The 20,618-nt window shown below is 45.0% G+C and overlaps 1 protein-coding gene across 1 annotated transcript in view; it reads right to left on the bottom strand.

Annotated features, from left to right (window-relative positions):
• The window catches only part of KMT2B (lysine methyltransferase 2B), a gene marked incomplete in the record, with an annotated part of 4,527,268 nt that overhangs the window by 3,949,676 nt on the left and 556,974 nt on the right, over window positions 1-20,618 (bottom strand). The window contains 1 exon segment of the mRNA XM_044079325.1: window positions 7,903-8,016. Within this exon segment, the coding sequence (XP_043935260.1) occupies window positions 7,903-8,016 (114 nt within the window).

Genomic DNA, 20,618 nt, shown 5'->3' with positions numbered 1-20,618 from the left:
GGCCTGCAATTCAGAAACCCTTCTTGCAGAAGTAATGGCCAACAAAAAGCAGTCTTCCATGACAAGTATTTCAATTCAGCAGTAGCCGAGGCTCAAAAGGTTGTAGAGTAAGTTTCTCCAACACAAAATTGAGGTCCCAAGCAGGAGTAGGAGCTCACGTGGGGTCTTATATTCTTTGCCCTCTAAGAAATTGCTTGAACAAAGGATGAGAAAACAATGGTGGGTCACAATCATAGTGAGCTGAAATTGCTGCAGCATGAATCTTAATGGAAGAGAAAGACAAACCTTTGTCCAATAACTCAGTAAGATATTGAAGAGCCACACTCAAATTAGGCTCAGAAACATCCAAATCCTTTGCTGCACTCCAAAATAAAAATCTCTTCCATTTTTCTGCATACACTTTACGTGTACTAGGTCTTCTGGCTTCCATAATCACATTCAAAACTTGTTGAGGAAGTTGAGACCTGCTGTGGTTCAAAACAGAATATGCCAGGCTGTTAGATGAAGAGAGTGAAGCTTGACATTGAGTAGATGACCGTCCCTCTGAGACAAAAGGTGTGGAATTAAAGGTAAAGGCCATGGAGGCTTCCTTACCAGATTCCTCAGTAATGGGTACCAGTGTTGCCGAGGCCAATCTGGAGCTATCAAAATCATCCTTGGCTTGTCTTGTCTGACCTTTAGGAGTACCTTTGGAAGGAGAGGCAGAGGTGGAAAGGCATACACATGAAGATTTTCCCAACTGAACGAAAGAGCATCCACTTTCCAAGCTGTGTGATGAAACCTTTTCGTGCAAAACTTTGGCAGCTGGTGGTTTAGTGGAGAAGCGAACAGATCTATGTCTGGAGTTCCCCATGACACTGTCAATTTTCAAATACATGAAGATCCAGTTTCCACTGTGGGGATCCATGATTTGCCTGCTTAACACATCTGCTAAGGAGTTCTGTGCTCCTGGCAGAAACCTTGCCTGAAGATTTAGCTGCAAGCTGAGCGCAGTCTCCCACAAAATCATTGCTTGCCTGCATAGAGGATAAGAATGTGTTCCCCCTTGCTTGTTGATGTACCACATGACAGTTGTGTTGTCTGTTAGAATCAACACCTGCCCCGGAAGAAGTAACTCCTTGAAAGCCATTAATGCAAACTGGACTGCTAACATCTCCTTCATGTTGATATGTAGATGCTGTAGTCTGGCAGGCCACTTGTCTTGTATCCACTTTCCATTCAGATGAGCTCCCCAAGCTATGTCTGAGGCATCTGTCGTTAGAATCTGACTCTCCTCTGGCCGGGTCACAGAGTCCCTTGTTTAGGTGACATTCCTGAGCCCACCACAAAAATTCCTTTTGAATGCAAGGTATTATTGGAATGACAGTGTCCAAATCCTGGCAGTGCTGTGTCCATACATTTTTTAGATACCATTGCAGCTTCCTCGTATGCAGTTTGGCATTGGGAAGCACCAGAATACAAGATGCCATGAACCCTAAGGCTTGAAGGACTGTCCTTGCAGTCAGCCCGGACTGAAGAGATAGTTGATGGAAGTAAAGGGAAAGATTCTTTTGTTTGTCCGGGGTTAAAGAGGCCATCTGGGCTGCTGTATTCAGTCTCACACCCAGAAAGCACATGTCTTGAGAGGGTACTAGACTGGACTTTATTTCGTTCACAGAATACCCCAGGCATCTTAGCACTGCTATCACATATTCCAGATGCTGAAGAAGCTCGTCCCTTTCTCGAGCCAGAATCAGACAGTCGCCCAAGTAAGGATAGATTTGTATTCCTTTTAGCCTGAAGAAAGCCACAACTGGAGCCAGCACTTTTGTGAATACTCTGGGCAGTAGATAAGCCAAAGGGCAATGCAGAGAACTGATAATGGGAATTTCCAGCTCGAAACGCAGATACTTCCTGCAACTGAGTCTGATAGGCACATGAAGGTAAGCCTCCTTGAGATCTAAAGTTACCATCCAGTGATCCTTGCCCAGCAGAGGTAAAAGCTGTTGTAACGTCAACATTTTGAACTTGGGAATGTCCAGATAAGTGTTGAGGATAGACAAATCCAAAATTGGTCTCCACGTGTTCCCCTTTTTTGGTACTAGGAACAGGCGAGAATAAAATCCTAGGCCCCTTTCTGGCACCGGTACCGCTGAATGGCCCCTATCTGGAGTAACAGAGAAATTTGCTTGTGAGCCTCTTTTCTTTGTATAGGAGGAATGTCTGGCATGCCTTTGAAAGGAGGCAAGGTATGGAAATAAAACCTGTAACCGTGGTGAACGATATCCAATACCCATCTGTCTTGGGTAATAACACTCCAATTTTCTTTGAAAAGTGCCAGCCTTCCTCCCAAAGGTGCTGCCAGACGAGAAGGCTCTGGCAGCTGAAAAGGCAAGTCATTGGGTCTCGTTAGGAAAGGACTGACCCCTGCCCTCACCAGAAGACTGGGCAGGCGAACTGCCTGTACTAGGCCTAAAAGAAACTTGAGCTCTGCCCCTACCACGCCTAGATCTACCGCTAGACTGAGAATCATAAGAAGGATAAGTCCACCCCTTAGAAGGCCAAATTCAACTAAACTTTGGAGGCTGAACCTGCAAAAATCTTTAACAGTCTGCATAGACTTAGCCTTGTCCTCCATTTTCTTTAAAACTGCTTCCACAGGCGCACCAAATAACACATCAGATTGTAAAGGAGCATCTAAAATCCTTGTCTTTACATGTTCAGCTAAATTCTGATCCCTCAGCCAGGCGTGCCTGCGAAGAACAGAACCAGTGGCTGCCACCCTCGAAGAGGCCTGTACAGCATCAAAACCACATTGCAAGGAATGCTTACCCACCTGTTCAGAAACATGAACTAAATCCTGCAACTCTTTACACTCAATACCTTCCGCCAGAGCATCTACCTTAGACTTCAATTGTGAAAGGAGATAATTTTGGTATTTCAACATGTGAAACTGGCAATTCAAAGCCCTCATGGCTAAAGTGGAAGAAGTATACACCTTCTTTCCCCATCTATCCAAAGCCCTTGCCTCTTTATCAGAAGGAACAGGATTTTTAACAACAGAAGCCTTAACACCTTTAGGGCCCTGAGAAACAGTTTCTGGGTCAGCCCTAGGACTCTTAAAAAGATACTTATGAGCTTCAGGCACCCTATAATACCTATCCGGTTTAACTGGGGCAGGAGGCAAAGAATCAGGGTTCAGGGAAGCCTCTGCAAAACATCCTCTACCACATCCAGAACAGGAGGTATAGCTAAAGGCCTATGCTGGGGTAGAAACAAAAATTCCCTAAGCCTTTTCCTGGAATCAGAGAAATCTTGACCTTCCCATTTAAAATGCTCCCTCATGGAATGAAGAGTCTCTGAAAAAGAAAAATCCTCAGGAGGAGAAGCCAAGGTGTAGAGTCATCTACATCAGAATCAGAATAAGGAGGATACTCCTGCAAGTCTTCAGCCGAAGACTCAGAAGCCTCCGAACACTGCTCAAAACTTTCAAGCTCAGGTTCCACCCTAGGCCTCTTATCAGGGGGGGCATAGAACCTCTAATCATAGTAATCAAATCTTCTGCCATTTTAAGCATATGTTTCTTAGGCAGAGACCCTGAAGAACTAGGGGAGACCCCACTGAAGTTAACCCTGGCCTGCCTCTAGAAGAAGCCTTGGAAACAGAAGGGGAGGGCCTAACCACCTTAGAAAGGGAGGGGAGAACAGCTACCTGAGAAGCCCCTTCAGCCTGGCCTACCTCCTGAGAGGACACATCTTGTAACAGTAAAGTCTCTCCTGAGAATCCAAAGGAACTTCTGGTAGAACCACCGGCTCCACCGAGCCTCTAAAGAACCGACGTCCGGGACAGACTGTTCTTCCACCCTAGGCTTTGCTGCTTTGTCCTTGCGCTTTTAGGAAGCGGGCGCCGGACCATACGACGGCATGTTGTAATTACAACGCTTCCCAAAACTAACCTGGCACAATCTAATCTTCTCTTAATAGTGCGTTTGTTAAATCTAGCACAAGAGCGACAGCCAACAACGCCGTGCTCAGGCCCTAAGCAAGGTATACACAAGGTATGGTAATCTCTATGAGGTATCTGTTTCCCACAAGAAATACAGTTATTCACTTTTTCTGACATCCGGTTAAATACTGAGGCAAGAAAAACCAAAATATTCCCAACGGGTACTTAGCCAACTTTGATTCGGTCTGAAACTCCGACTTCAGAAAATTTCAGAACGCCAACCTGCACTCGCAAAACTGCTTCTGCATCGGACCATGCGGCAAAAAAGACTGAGGATATGACGTCGGTCATGCGCATTTGTACCCTGACGTCCTGATGTCAGTCAAATGCGCCTTGACCGACGTCAGCCTTATACTTTGGTATTCGGGCCGACTGGGACAGCGGACTACCCAAGTGTTAGGACTGCAGCAATGTGAGATGAAGAACATCTTGTTTTTGTGCCTCTGCCCATTGATTGTGTGGCAGGTCTGGCATAACGTTTGCCCTTGGCAGGGTGTAAAAATGAACCTGTAGCCTTGTGACACTACATTCAAGACCCATTTTTCCTGGGTGATCATGTGCCAGTTTTGTGAAAAAAGTGCTAATTTTCCCCATAAAGGAGCTGCCAGAAGTGAGTGCTTGGTGCTGGCAGGGGAAAGTCCCTGAGACTGTTCCTGTATGGCTGTGATTTATCTTCTCCGCTTTTGTAGGTAGAAGCACCCCATTGTTTAGACCTGTATGAGCCCTGGGGCTGGGATCTGCCTCTTTGTGGCCTGACACTGGAAAGGACCAATTCTTTGTAGGCCAGTTCCTGCTAAATCTGGGTGGTTGTACCTGTAAGAAATCCTTGCCTGTTTGCATGGATTTAGCTTTGTCCTCCATTTTCTTCAACACCTCTTCTGCTTTAACACCAAACAAGGTATAATGCTGTAATGAAGTATCTAATAATTTTACTTTAACATAATCAGGCAGATTCTGTTCTTTTAACCAAGCATGCCTCCTAATGACAGAACCCTTAACAGCGGCACTGCAGAAGGCCTCCAGAGAATCAAAACCACATTGCAAAGTATGCTCTCCCACTTTTTCAGCTGCATGCAATAAAACCTGCATTTCTTTGTTTTCTGAACATTCTGAATTTGTCAACATTTTCTGTTTAAGTAGTGACATAAGATACTGCTTATATTTAAGCATATGAAACTGACAATTTAAGGCCCCTACAGCCAAGGTAGCAGAAGTGTAAATCTTTTTCCCCCATATGTCCAGGGCCCTTGAATCCCTATCAGAGGGGATAGGGTTTTTTTTTGCAATGGATGCCTTGACCCCCTTTGGGATCCTGAGAGAGAGTTTCTGGGTCAGCAGCAGGGTTTTTATAAAGAAATTTATGTGAATCAGGAACCCTGTAGTATCTGTCTGGCTTAACAGGAGCTGGGGGTAAAGAGTCAGGAGTCAGATTGGACTCTATAAATACATCTACAATGTCTAAAACAGGAGGAATAGCAAGGAGCCTGTGCTGAGGTAGTAAAAGAAAATCTGAGCCTTTTCTTAGATTCTGAGCAATCTTGGCTCTCCCAGTGGAAGTGCTCCCTCATAATATGCAGGGTCTCCCCAAAAGAGTAATAAAGAGTAATCCTCAGGAGGAGAGGCTGAAGGAATAGATTCTTCACCATCAGAATCCTCATAGGGAGGAACAGAGTATCCCTGTTCAGAAGAGGAATCAGATGAAATGGAAACCTGATCTGAAGATTCATATTCTGTCTCTTGCCATGGCCTCTTATCAGGAGGGGGATGGGAACCCCTGATCAAAGTAATTAGATCTTCGGCCATTTTAAGCATCTGTTTTTTAGGCATGGAGGCCTGTCCAGGGGAATGTTGTACTTTCTTTGTCTTTAGAGGTGTTTTAGTCTTTGCCTTTGAAGCTGAAGTCGTTTTCACATATAACTGTGTAGGCCTGAAAACACACTCAGAAGCCGATGCCTGCTCAGCGGCTCCGGACCTGAGAGAATAGTTTCCAAGGGTCCAATACCTTGTTTCCAGTGGCCAAGTCGGCTCCACGTGCGAGTCGGAAGTCGGCGTCAGGGGCTGCGAAAGCACCTCACTGAGAGCCGGCAAACCGGCAACTGGCCTAGCCGAAGCCTAGTCTATTTTGGTCCTCTGATGCCTGTCCTTTTCTTTTTCTTTGTGCTTTTTATAAATTCCAGTAGTCGGCTGTTCCGATGACATTATATAATTAAATCTTCTGCCAAAACAATGAAAAGCAAAATCGTACCGACGCTTAATGCGTTGGTTAAATCTAGCACAAAACCGACAACTAGCAACGTCGTGGTCAAGGCCTAGGTAAGGAATACAGTAAGAATGAAAATTCTTGAGGTATTGGCTTCCCACAAGAAATACAATTAACTTTTTCTGAGATTGGTCTGGAGCAAGAAAAATGTTTCTCCAACAGGGTACTTAGTTTTAATGAAGACTTCTGAGATTTTCAAGTTCGAATTTCAGATCCGGAGTCGGCCGACCGGCACTTGCGAACTGTTTTTGCTTTGGGCACCGCGCTGCAAGAAAGACTGAAGAAAATGGCATCGGCTGCATCTTTAATACCCCTGGCATACTGACGTCAAGGGGCAACAGCAACCAACGCCGGACCAGGACTTTGGAATTCAGGCCGACTGCGGGTAGCCTGCCAACAGGATAAACCAATTGCAATGACTGCAACAGTGAAACACGAACATCTACACTGAGTACATAATTTTAAAATCTGTTGTCGTCCTTTTTGTTCTTCCTCAATGTATGGTACAGAGTCCCCAACTACTTAAATCTTGGGTAGCCCACATGGAAGGCTATTTTGGAGAACCACTGAACCAAAAGCAGCTCTGCTTCTGGAAATCATGTCCAATTTGTAATCAGTAATAAAGGTAACAGCATTACACCATGTGACTGCTGCACAAATATCCATGGAAGTTTTAGACAGGAAGACAGATGAGTTGGCCATGGATCTGGTTGAATGAGCCTTAGGTGATTTTTGACAGAGAGGCATAACTGAGAATATATCCAGGAAATGCAATTAGTTATCCATTTGGCCAATGTAACTTTAGAAACTGGAAAGATCCCAATCTACTAAGCGAAAAAAGAAACATTTGGTCCGTTTCTCTGAAATCTTTTCTGTTTAAATAGAAACATAGTTGTCTTTGCACATCTAAAATATGCAGCATGTATTCTCCTTTGTTCAAATATTTTGAAAAGACTGGTAAATGAATGGTTTGATGTTTGATTTAGAAGTCACTTTTGCAGGTGTGGCAGCATCCACAAGAATCTCACAAGACACCTCAGTTGAGCAAGGAGCTACAGAAGGTGCCTTAGGGCTTTTGGGAAGATACTTCAAGAGACTGCATCCTGCATTTGAAAGCTCATTGGTTGAACAAAGCACAATGGAAAGCACTGGAAAGCTGATACTCCAAGCCAAGAAAAAAGGTACAAGTTATGAAGTCCCTATCAGATGTCTACATCCTACACCTAATGAAATTGCTAGCTTTGGTACTTGACAACTACAGTACAGAGTATTCACGTAACAGTGACATAGATTTTGAGTTACCAACAGGGTACTTACCTGCAAACCCTGCCTTCAGGCAGAACTGACAAGGCAACCAGATTACTCAAAATGTTCACTAAACTGCAGCAAGAACAATCTTAAGTTGGTGTCAGCTGGTGTCCCTTCATATCACAGACATCTTTATGTTGCAGAGAGAGTTTCTGCCAACCCTGGAGGGGCAAGGTAAAAACTGTTCGATACTCATGCAGGCAAAAATCGGAGAGTGTCAGTACTGCAAAAGTGAGTTAACAGTTGCTGCCAAAACATCAACCATCCACACATGCTGCCACATTTGCCTAATTACTCACTGTATGTAAAATCTGAAGTGCAGCAGCACTTCTAGTTCTCTAACCACTTACCTGAGCTTTAGTGTCACTAACTGGTGATTCTGCCCCTACTTCTTGTTTCAATTCATTGTTCTGGCTTCCTGAAATATCCGATGACACCTCCATCTGTTCAGATTTTGAAACTAGCTAATTTAAAGACAAAAAAGAAGACAAAAATCATGCATAATCATGAAAATAGCCATCCTAAGTTGTACAAGACCAGACAAAAAAAGTACAGTGTACCTACCATAAATGTAGATGTTACAGTGTATTCACTGTTGCAGTCATTACACTTGGGTTATCCTGCTGGCAAGCGACCCGCAGTCGGCCCGAGTTCCAAAGTCTTGGTCCGGCGTCGGTTGTCGCTTCTTCCCTGATGTCAGTGCGCCAGGGGTATATAAGATGCAACAGACGCCATTTTCTTCAGTGTTTCTTGCCCCAGATGTCAGGTGCCCCCAAATAGGTAGGCAATACATATTGCTAATGAAGACATACAGCAAAATATAAATACCTTCAGCTACAAGCAAATACACCACAAAGGTTGTATAGGATAGAAAGGTATAGAAAAGACCCAGCAAAGAAAGTGGGGATGGAGGGTGGGTAACCTGGACTGCAACAGTGAATACACTCTAACATCTACATTTATGGTAGGTACACAACTGTACTATGTTCACCGTGTTTCACTGTTGCAGTCATCACACTTGGGTAGAATCCCATAGCTGAAGTAGGGTGGCTGTGTCTAAACAGGATTAGAAGTGGCTATGAGGCCCTGCAGAACTGCAGTGGCAAAGCCTGCTCTTGATTTACATTAAAGAGGCAAGTGGTAATGCTTGGTAAAAGTGTGCACTGAACTCCAAGTTGCAGCTTCCTAAATGTCCTTGGTTGGTACTCCTCTAAGAAAGGCTGCTGATGTGGCAGCTGCCCTGGTAGAGTGTGGTCTAATATTGTTAGGTACTGGCTTTCCATGTTGTGCATAGCAGAAGCAAATACAGTGTCCTATCCACTGCTTTGTGATCCTGCAGCATAAGCTACAAACAGTTGCTCAGTTTTTCTGAATGCTTTTGTTTTATCCAAGTAGAAGAGTAACTGCCTGTGTATGTCCAAAGTGTGTAGAAGTCTCTCCCCTTTATTCTGGGGATTTGGATAGAATGTTGACAGATGAATGGTTTGGTTAAGAGCCACACTGGATACCACCTTTGGCATAAATGTTGGGTTCGTCCTTAGAGAAACCCTGTCTTGATGAAAAATGATAAAAGGTTACACTGCCATTAAAGCTTGTAGCTCTGAGACTCTTCGTGCAGAAGTTAATGCTAGGAGCAGAGCAGTTTTCCATAAGAATTTCATATCAGCTGTATTGGCTGGCTCAAAAGGAGGCAAAGTGAGTTTCTCCAAGACAAAGTTGAGGTCCCAAGTAGGTGTTGGTGCTCTCCGGGGGGGGGGGTGTTATGTTTCTAGCCCCTCTGAGGTACTGTCTTAGTAGTGGATGAGAGAAAAAAGGAGGTTCCGTGGTATAATGAGCTGAAATGGCGGAGGCATGGATCTTAATAGATGAAAAGGATAGGCCTTAGTCCAACATCTCAGTTGGGTATTGTAAAATCTGAGGGATATTTGGTACAAGTGGGTCAAAGCCTTGTGCCTGGTTCCAGTGGCAGAATCTCTTCCATTTGTCTGCACAAGATTTCCTGGTGCTGGGCCTCCTGGCCTCCAGAACGACATCCGTAACAGCTGTAGAGAGAGGTATGGTCGGACTGTCTATGGTATCTGCCATGCAGCCAGATTTAAGGTTCTGAGCTGGCTGTGCAGGATCCGATTGTTTTGAGTCAGAAGTTGAGGGATTTGAGGTAAAGTCCAGGCTGGGCCTTGAGCCAAGTTCTTTAAGATTGGGTACCAGTGCTGGCGTGGCCAGTCTGGGGCAATCAGTATCATTTTTGGCCTCTCTTGTCTGACTTTTAGGAGCACCTTGGAAAGGAGAGGCAGTGGTGGGAAGGCATAAACTTTTAGGTTTTTCCAGCTTAAAGAGAGCATCCACTTTCCATGCTTGTGTGTGATAAGTCCCAGTGCAGAATTTTTGAAGTTGGCAGTTGAGAAGGGAGGCAAAAAGATCTATGTTCGGGCATCCCCATTTCTTTCTCATGTTGAACACCTGTGGTATTAGTTTCCACTCGTGAGGATCCATGAGGTTTCTGCTTAGTCTGCCAGAGTATTTTTCTTTCCTGGCAGGAATTGTGCTTGCAGATGAACTTGATTGGTCAGTGCTGTGTTCCACAAAGTCATAGCTTGTCTGCAAAGGAGGTATGAGTGCGTGCCCCCTTGCTTGTTTATGTACCACATTACTGTGGTGTTGCCCGTCTTTAGTAGTAGTTGTCCTGGATGCAGTAAGTCCTTGAAGGCTGGCAGGGCATTCCGTACAGCTAGCATCTCTTTTTGATTGATGTGAAGATGCATTTGTTCTGCGGACCACTTGCCCTGAATACATTTTCCTGCCATGTGCGCCCCCCCAGGCATAATCCGATGCATCTGTTGTCAGTGTTTTCCTAGCTGTGGGTAAAATAAAAGGCTGTCCCTTGTTTTGGTGACATGCCAGTGCCCACCATCAAAACTCCTGTTGCAGGCAGGGAATAATAGTTACTGTTGCTTCCAGGCTGTGGCAATGTTGAGTCCAAACATTTTTTAGATACCATTGTAACTTTCTCATATGCAGTTTCGCATATGGAATTAGTAGGATGCCATGAACCACAAAGCCTGCAGAATTTTTCTTGCAGGTAGCTGGGTTTTTGTTGCCATCATTTGAAAGTAATTTGTCAGTTGCCTTTGCTTGTCTGGTGTGAGATAAGCCATATGGGTAGTTGTATTCAAACTTGCACCCAGGAATATTATCTCTTGAGAGGGCACTAGTTTTGATTAATTTTCGTTTACAGTGTATCCTAGGCCAACTAGTAATCTTTTTACAAATGCCAGATGCTTTAGAAAAATGCCCTTGCTCTCTGCTTGAATAAGGCAGTCGTCCAAATAGGGATATATTTGAAATCCTTTTTGTCTGCAAAATGCAATTACTGGTGCCAGGCATTTTGTGAAGACCCTGGGCGCAGTAGATAAGCCAAAGGGCAGTGCAGAGAATTGGTAAGGCATTGTGCCAGCTATGAATCTGAGCTATCTTATGCAATTTTGTCTGATTGGGACATGCAGGTATGTCTCTGAGGTCCAAAGTAACAAGCCAAGCCTTTCTTCCCAGCATGGGTAGAAGTTGCTGCAGTGTCAACATCTTGAATTTTGTAACATCCAGGAAAGTGTTTAGAATAGACAGATCCAGAAAGGTTCATAGGTTCATACTAGGCTATCTGCCCAAGGGCATTTATAAGCCTAGCCCATAGTTATGTGGCTTTCGCCACCCCTTTAGTTTGAATAAAAACTATGCCTATCATTTTGCTGTGCCTCTGTCAAGCAGTGACACTGAAGTAATCCCTGGGGTATATCTGCAATCTCCCATCCATTGGTCAAGATTCCTCTTGAACAAGGCCAGAGAGGTGCTCTGCCTCACATGTACCGGGATTTTGTTCCACAGCATAGGGAGTCTCTGGGTGATGAATCTGTCCCTCCAGCACGTTCTATTTATAACCGTGTCAAGGTTTAAGTCTCCGCCTTGTGGTTCTGAGGGATCTAGATTTTTGAGGTGAAGCATATTCATCAAATCTGGGTTTGACATGGCCTTATATGTCAGGCACAGGTCACCTCTGAGCAAGCGGTATGAGACTGAATAGAGCTGGAGTTCTTTCAGTCGGGCAGCATAAGACATATTTTGAGACCCTTTATCCTTTTGGTGAGGAACTTTGGGGCCTTTCAAGCTGCAGCAGGTGTCTGGTCAGATACATTCGAACGGGCATTGTACTCAATCATAGGTCTAATGAGTGATGAGTACAGGGGGACGATGACCTCCCTTGATCTAGATGTGAATCCCTTCATGATCAGGTGGGTGATATAGAAGGTTTTCCTAACTACTTTAGCAACATGAGTGTCAAACGAAAGGCTACTGTCAACCTGGGTCCCCAGATCTCTGATGACTTTCTGTGCTCAGTGGATTGCCACCTATATGGTAGCTAGGGGTAACCTTGTTTTTCCCGAAGGGTATGACTATGCATTTTTTGGCGTTTAACTTCAGGCCATGGCTCTGGCACCAGTTATCCATTTCTGTGAGGCCCTTCTGGAGGATATCTGTGTCAGATGTGTGTTCGACTATGGCCCAGTTTGCAGTCATCTGCAAACTTTGTCAGCCATAACCCTCCTGTGTTTGCTTGTACTTCAGAAAAGTAGATGCCGAACAAGAGTGGACCCAGGACTGAGCCCTGTGGGACACCACTTGTGACAGGCTTTGAGTCTGACATGGCTCCAGCAACTCTGACCCTGTGGGTTCTGTCACTTAGCCAGTTTGCAACCCATCTTGTGATGTATGGGTTTACATTCAAGCTGATGAGTTTTTCGATGATACCTGAGTGGGGTATTGTGTCGAAGGCCTTTGCCAGGTCGAGGTAGGCTGTATGGACTGCCTTTCCCTCATCAATGGCCTTGGTGACTGTCTCGAAAAAGTCAACCAAGTTTAAGAGGCAGGATCTGCCTTTGACAAAGCCAAACTGGGTTGGATCCAAAGTCTGCAAGTTCCCTATGTCTTTATTTATGAGTTCCATTATGATCCTCTCCATGGCTTTGCAGATAAGGCTTGTCAAGCTAATGGGGCGGTAATTTCCAGGGTCTGTGGAGGCACCGCCCTTATAGGCTTTGTCCTTTCTGGGAACCAAGAAAAGTCTTGAGTAAAATCCTTGCCCCTGTTCTTGCTGAGGTACTTTTTGAATAGCTCATGCCCATGAGAGCTGTAATCTGTTTTTGTGCTTCTGCCCATTGGTTTTGTGGCAGGTCTGGCATTCCTTTTGACCTTGGAAGGGTGTGAAAGTGGAACCTGTAGTCCTGATAGACAATATTCAGTACCCATTTGTCCTGGGTGATAATGTGCCAATTTTGTGAGAAAAGTGCTAGCTTTCTCCCTAAAGGTGCTGCCAAGACATAAGTGCTTGGCTTTTGAAGGGGGAAGTCATTGGGACTGTTTCCTGTAAGGTTGTGACTTGGCTTCTCCCTTGGGGGTAGAGGCACCCCATTGTCTAGGTCTGTAAGAGCCTTGTTGCTGAGATCTGCCTCTTGGGCATCTGTATCTGCCTCTGAGGCTTGTCTGACATGGGAAAAGACTAATTTTTAGAAGGCCAATTTCTGCTAAATTTAGGAGGCTGTACCTGTAAGAAATCCTTTACCGTCTGCATAGATTTCGCCTTATCCTCCATTTTCTTCAACACCTCTTCTGCCTTAACACCAAACAAGGTATCATGCTGTAAAGGAGCATCCAGTAATTTAGCTTTAACATGATCAGGTAAACTTTCTTTAAGCCAGGCATGCCTTCGAATGACAGATCCTGTAACTGCGGCTCTACAAGAAGCCTCTAATGAATCAAAACCACATTGCAGAGTATGTTTTCCCACTTGTTCAGCTGCATGCAATAAATCCTGCATTTCCTTATTGTCAGGACATTCTGAACTTGCAAACATTTTCGGTTTTAACAAAGATATTAAATATTGTTGGTATTTCAGCATGTGAAACTGGCAGTTCAAAGCTCTTACAGCTAAAGTTGCAGAAGTGTAAACTTTTTTCCCCCATCTATCCAGTGCTCTGGAATCCCTGTCAGAGGGGGAAAGTACAGTTTTGTACCTACCATAAATGTAGATGTCCGATAGGTATGCATCTGCAGTCCTTACATATAGGTTGTCCTGCCTCAGGCAGCCCTTCGGTCGGCCGGATTCCAAAGTCTGGGTCCGGCTTCGGCTGATGTCGCCCTTTCCCCGACGTCAGAGTGCCTGGGTTATAAAAGCGCCAGCCGACGCCATCTTTCTCAGTTTTTCTTGCCCCAGGTGCCCTCTAAGGAAGGCTAAATTTGGAGAGATGCAAAAAATTCCAAACATGCACAGTAGTATAAAACAAATACACCATAATAGATAACCCCAGCTAGCTATAAGAGGGATAAGAAAGTACAGTTTTGTACCTACCATAAATGTAGATGTCCGAACTGGATAGCATCTGCAGTCATAACAAATGGGTTGTCCTGTCGTCAGGCAGCCCTTTGGTCGGCCGGATTCCAAAGTCTGGGTCCGGCTTCGGCTGATGTCGCACTTCACCCGTCGTCATCTCTGCTGGTCTTCGGGTATAAAGGCATCAGCCGACGCCATTTTCCTCAGTGTTTCTTGCCCCAGATGCCAGTTGCCCTCTTGGAAGGCTAAATTTTGGATAAATGCCAATGTTTCCAAACAAGGTAGAAGTCAAACACAAAAGAAAAGCATGTATGTACATATACACAAACAAATACACCATAAGAGACTCCCCCCAGCTAGCTATTAGGAGGGTAAATACCCTAGGAGTACCACAGAGGGGAAGGAGGGTGGGTAATCCTGACTGCAGATGCTATCCAGTTCGGACATCTACATTTATGGTAGGTACAAAACTGTACTATGTCCTTCATGGATGCATCTGCAGTCATAACAAATGGGTAGAATACCATAGCCAAACTAGGGGTGGAGGAAGAAAAATTATGGTGTAGTTAGGATCCCTTGCAGTACAGCAGTGGCAAACCCTGCTCGGGATCTAGAGTATAGAGGTAAATTATAATGCTTGGCAAATGTATGCACGGAGGTCCAAGTAGCCGCCTCAATAATGTCCTTGGTTGCCACTCCTCGTAAGAAAGCTGTGGTAGTGGCTGTAGCCCTTGTAGAATGAGGTCTTATGTTCTGTGGAATTGGTTTTCCATGGTAGGAGTAACAGAATCTTATGCAATTTCCTATCCATTTGGAGATTGTCTGTTTGGAAATTGCTTTTCCTTCCCTTCCTGTTGCATAGGCTACTAAAAGCTGGTCAGTTTTTCTGTTACTTTTGGTTCTGTCCAGGTAGTAGCGTAACTGCCTATGTACATCCAAGGTATGCAGCAGCCTTTCCCCCCTGTTATGTGGATTGGGAAAGAAGGTAGGTAGGTGGATTGCCTGGTTTAAAGACACTCTGGATACCACCTTAGGCATAAATGTAGGATTAGTTCTCATGGACACCCTATCTTGATGGAAGATTAGGAAGGGTTGCACTGCCATTAAGGCCTGTAGTTCCGAAACCCTCCTTGCTGAGGTAAATTGCCAGTAGGAAAGCAGTTTTCCATGACAGGTGTTGCAGATCTGCTGTTGCTGCTGGTTCAAACGGAGGGAGTGTCAACTTTTCTAGCACAAAGTTCAAGTCCCATGCTGGTAATGGTGGTTTCCTAGGAGGTTTTACATTCTTGATCCCTCTGAGGAACTGCCTGAGTAGAGGATGCGAAAAGACAGGAGGATCGAAGCTGTATTCTGCTGAAATAGCTGATGCATGTATCTTGATGGAGGAATAGGACAGGCCTGTATGTAGAAGCTCTGCCAAGTACTCCAGAATGTTTGCAATATCTATGTTCGACATCTTTTCCTCTTTCAGTACTCCAAATGACAAACCTTTTCCATTTTCCTGCATAGTTCCTTCTTGTTGAAGGTCTGCGGGCTTCAAGGATAATGTCTTTAACCCTTTGGGAAAGGTCTGGGTTAGTTGCTGCTATGTGATGTTCCAGGCAGTCAGTTGCAAGGTTTTTAGGTTTGGATGCATGATGTTGTAGTTGTTCTGAGTTAACATCAAAGGCATCAGGGGTATTGACCACATTCTCTCCCGAGACATGCTCCTCAGCAATGGGTACCAGTGTTGTCTTGGCCAATTCGGAGCTATTAGGATTATCCTTGGACGTTCCTCTGATTTTCAGTAGTACCTTGTGCATCAAGGGAAGAGGTGGAAATGCATATGCTGTCAGGCCTTTCCAGCTGAAGGATAGAGAGTCCACCTTCCATGCAAGTGGGTGGAATGTCCTTGTGCAGAATTTTTTGAGCTGGTGATTGAGTGGGGATGCGAATAGATCTATTTGTGGCATTCCCCATTTCTTTGTGATGGCCTTGAAGATGTCCGGGTGTAGCATCCATTCGTGAGCATCCGAGGTGGTTCTGCTTAACATGTCTGCTAGTGTGTTCTCTTTTCCCGGCACAAATATTGCCTGTAACTGGATGTTGTAGCTGAGAGCCAGATTCCAAAGATCCAAAGTCATTCTGCATAGGGGGTATGAATGAGTGCCTCCCTGTTTGTTGATGTACCACATGACTGTGGTGTTGTCTGTCCTTATCATCAAATGGCCTTCTTTGAGGAATGGTCTGAATTTTTGGATTGCCAGTTTTACTGCCAGCATTTCTTTTTGGTTTATGTGCAGATGCAGCTGGTCTTGAGTCCACAATCCTTGTATGCATTTGTCCAGCATGTGCGCCCCCCATCCTAGGTCTGAGGCGTCCGTTGTGATGGTTTGGCTTGCTCGAAAGTTGTGGAAGGGTAAGCCTGGGTTTGACTGGCATGCTTGAGCCCACCATAGGAACTCCTGTTTTAGGCATGGGATTAGTGGGATTTCTGTTTCTAAGCTGTGCCTGTGCTGAGACCATATTTAGGTACCACTGTAGCTTTCTCATATGCAGTCTGGCATGTGGGACCAAGATTATGCATGATGCCATGAAACCCAAGGCCTGCAGAACTTTTCTTGCTGTTAGTTTGTTCTGCTTTGTTAATGCCAAGAAGTAAAGAGGGAGTTCTTTTTGTTTTTCTGCAGTTAGGAATGCCATTTGTTTTACTGTGTCCAAGTCCGCGCCCAAGAATGTTCTTGTTTGGGATGGAATCAGCCTTGACTTTTGTAAATTGACTGTGTATCCCAGGGCTTGTAGCAAGTAAATGACCCTTTGTAAATCTGTTGTCAGCTTGCTTTTGTTGTCTGCTTGTAACAGGCAGTCGTCCAGGTATGGATAAATTTGGATTCCCTGTAGTCTGCAGTGAGCGATTACTGATGCCAGGCATTTTGTGAATACTCTGGGCAGTCGATAAGCCAAAGGGCAATGCTGAGAATTGATAATGCTCTGATCCTGCAAGAAATCTGAGGTATCTTCTGCAATTTGGTCGAATGGGGACGTGCAGGTATGCCTCCTTGAGATCTAGAGTTACCAGCCAACACTCCTTGCCCAGCATGGGAAGAAGTTGCTGTAGGGTCAGCATTTTGAATTTTGGGACAATGATGTATGTGTTTAAGACGGACAGGTCGAGAATAGGTCTCCAACTTTTCTCTTTTCTTGGTACTAGGAAGAGTCTGGAGTAGAATCCTTTGCCCTGTTCTGTTATTGGCACTCTTTCCACAGCTCTCATCCTTGTTAATTTCGCTATCTGCTGTAGAGCTTCTATTTTTTGATTTGGAGGTAGGTTTGGCATTCCTCTTTTTACTGGTAAGGTGTGGAAGTGGAACCGGTAGCCTTGGTCTATGGTTTGCAAAATCCACTTGTCTTTTGTGATATAGTGCCAATTTTTCGAAAATAAGGCTAACTTTCCGCCTAAAGGTGCTGCTATTTGCTCTCTGGTAGGCGGTGTCAGAGCCAAGTCACTGTGATTGTCCTGTTGCAGTGGCAGTGGTTGTGTCTGTGCCTCGGTTATTGCCTTGCCACTGTCGTCCTCTGTAGGCACCTCCTCTGGATTGATTTCTGCCTCTAGAGCGTCTATTCCTGCCCCTTTAGGATTTTGTGGAGTCTGGAAAGGACCAATTTTTGGCAGGCCAGTTCCTGCTAAACCTTGGGCGCTGAACCTGTAAGAAATCTTTAACTGTTTGTACAGATTTTGCCTTTTCTTCCATTTTCTTCATTACTTGCTGGGCAGGTGTACCAAATATCCATAGGAGCATCTAACAGCTTTGCTTTAACATGATCCGGTAAGACCTGTTCTTTCAACCATGCATGCCTTCTTATCACTGTGCCAGTCATGGCTAATCTAAATGAAGCCTCCAGTGCATCATAGCCACATTTTAAGGAATGGTTACTAACCTGTTGGATGTTATTCACCATTTCTAATACATATTTCTTATCTAAGGATTCATCAGAGGACAGTTTTTTAGTTAACTGATCAAGCATAAACTCTTGGTATTGGATCATATGAAACTGACAGTTTAAAGCTCTAGCTGAGAGAGTAGCAGAGGTGTAAACTTTTTCCCCATCTCTAAGGACCCGAATTCCCTTTCAGAAGGAATAGGGTTTTTTGCTGTGGTCGAGGCTACTGCCTTAGGCCCCTGGGATATAGTTTCGGGATCTGCAAGTGGGGCCTTGTATAGGTGGTGATGATTGTCTGGCACCCTGTAAAATCTATCTGGTTTGGCAGGGGCTGGAGGTAAAGAATCAGGAGCAGTGCAAACATCATTAAATGCATCGTCCACAACAGGCAGTACAGGAGGTATAGCTAAGGGCCTATGTTGTGGTAAGTGCAGAAAAGTCCTAAGCCTTTTTCTTGAATCTGAGAAATCTTGTCCCTGCCATTGGAATTGTTCTCTCATGGCATGTAAGGTTTCCCCAAAGGAAAATTCCTCTGGTGGAGAGGCAGCTGGAATGGATTCTTCAGCATCGGAATCTTCATAAGTAGAAAAAGGAGCCTCTGGCTGGTCTGTAATGTCTGAGTCATCCGCAGAATCATCAGAGGACACTGGCTCGGGGGGCTCTGCTCTAGGTCTCTTTTCTGGGGGCTGAGAGGCCCTGTCTGGGTGAGATTGGGATCCCCTAATTAAGGATATTAAATCTTCTGCCAGAGTAAGCATTTGTGAACTTGAAGTGGGCCTGTGTGAGGGGGGCTTAACAGGCACTGATTTAACAGATTTGGCTGCTTTAGCCCTGGCAAAGGCCTTAGACATGGCTGCAGGAGGCCTAGCAGCACCACGTGCTGGTGTAGAGACATCCAAAGGGATGGTGTCTGATAAATCACTAGGAACCACAGTTGTAGGTAAAATTTCTGAGGCCGATTCAACTAAGGTAGCAGGAGCCTCAGTAGTAGTCATGGATTCGGCTGAAGATTGACCGGATTTCTCGGTTTCGGCCGAAACAGAGACACTCGCGGCTTGCTTAACCGTGGTTTCGGCCGAAACCACGGACCGCGAGTGTCTGTCTTTTTCTTTGCGTTTTTTAACAATTTGGGTAGTCGGAGGATCCGACGGCATAATGTACGCAAAATCTGAGCCGAAAAACTGTTCAGCAAACTCCGACCGATGCCTAAGCGTTCGTCGGTTGAAGGAAGCACAGGCCGAACAGGCTGCTACGTCGTGGTCTGGGCCTAAGCAAGGCAGACAGTAAGAGTGGAAATCTTTATGAGGTATTTGTTTCCCACAAGTTAGTTATTGACTTTTTCTGACATCGGCTGAGGCAAGAAAGAGTCCCCAACGGGGTACTTAGCTTTTTAGAAGTCTTCGAAGTAGTATTCGGTAGTAGTAATCTCTGGATCTGACCGACCGGCACTTGCGAACAGCTTCTGCTTCGGGCGCCACGCGGCAAGAAAGACTGAGGAAAATGGCGTCGGCTGATGCCTTTATACCCGAAGACCAGCAGTGATGACGTTTGGTGAAGTGCGACATCAGCCGAAGCTGGACCCAGACTTTGGAATCCGGCCGACCAAAGGGCTGCCTGACGACAGGACAACCCATTTGTTATGACTGCAGATGCATCCATGAAGGACATCCCAAGAAATGCCACAGAGGGGAAGGAGGGAGGGTAAACCTGACTCCAGATGCATACCTATCGGACATCTACATTTATGGTAGGTACAAAACTGTACTATGTCCTTCAAGGATGCATCTGCAGTCCTTACATATGGGTAGAATACCATAGCCAAGCTGGGGGTGGTAGGATCTAAGAAAAGAATGGTGTAGCTAAAATGCCCTGCAGGACTGCCGTAGCAAAGCCTGCTCTGGATCTGGAATATAAAGGTAAATTGTAATGCTTGGAAAATGTATGCACGGAGCTTCATGTAGCAGCTTCTAAAATGTATTTGGTAGCCACCCCTCTTAAAAAGGCTGTGGAGATGGCTGTGTCTCTGGTGGAATGAGGTCTAATGCTAGCTGGCACAGGTTTGACATGAAAAGAGTAGCAGAATCGAATGCAATTCCCTATCCATTTTGAAATTGTCTGTTTGGAAATTGCTTTTCCTTGTACACCAGCAGCATATGCTACAAACAGCTGGTCAGTTTTTCTGTAAGTCTTAGTTCTGTCCAAGTAGTAGCGCAACTGTCTGTGAATGTCCAAGGTATGCAGAAGTTTCCCCCCCTTATTTTGTGGATTTGGAAAGAAGGTAGGCAGGTGAATAGCTTGGTTCAATGAGACCCTGGATACCACCTTTGGCATGAATGAAGGATTGGTTCTCAAAGAGACTCTGTCCTGATGAAAAATAAGAAATGGTTGTACTGCCATGAGGGCCTGTAATTCAGATACTCTTCTTGCTGAGGTTATGGCCAGAAGGAAGGCAGTCTTCCAGGACAGGAACTGTAGTTCTGAAGATGCTGCTGGCTCAAAGGGAGGTAGAGTTAACTTTTCCAACATGAAGTTAAGGTCCCATGTAGGCACTGGTGGTTTCCTTGGAGGACTGATGTTTTTAATTCCTCTTAGAAACTGCCTTAGGAGAGGATGAGAGAAGGGTGGATCAGTATTGCATTCTGCTGAAATTGCTGAGGCATGAATTTTTATGGAAGAGTAAGAAAGGCCATTGTGGAGCATTTCTGCCAAGTATTCCAGGATATGTGCCATGCTCATCACTGTCGCATCTAGGCCCCTTGCGGTGCT

Source organism: Protopterus annectens, chromosome 8.part0 (assembly GCF_019279795.1).
Source record: "Protopterus annectens isolate FY-2018-M chromosome 8.part0, PAN1.0, whole genome shotgun sequence".
Lineage (NCBI taxonomy): Eukaryota > Metazoa > Chordata > Ceratodontiformes > Protopteridae > Protopterus > Protopterus annectens.
This window is presented reverse-complemented; position numbering and strand designations above follow the sequence as displayed.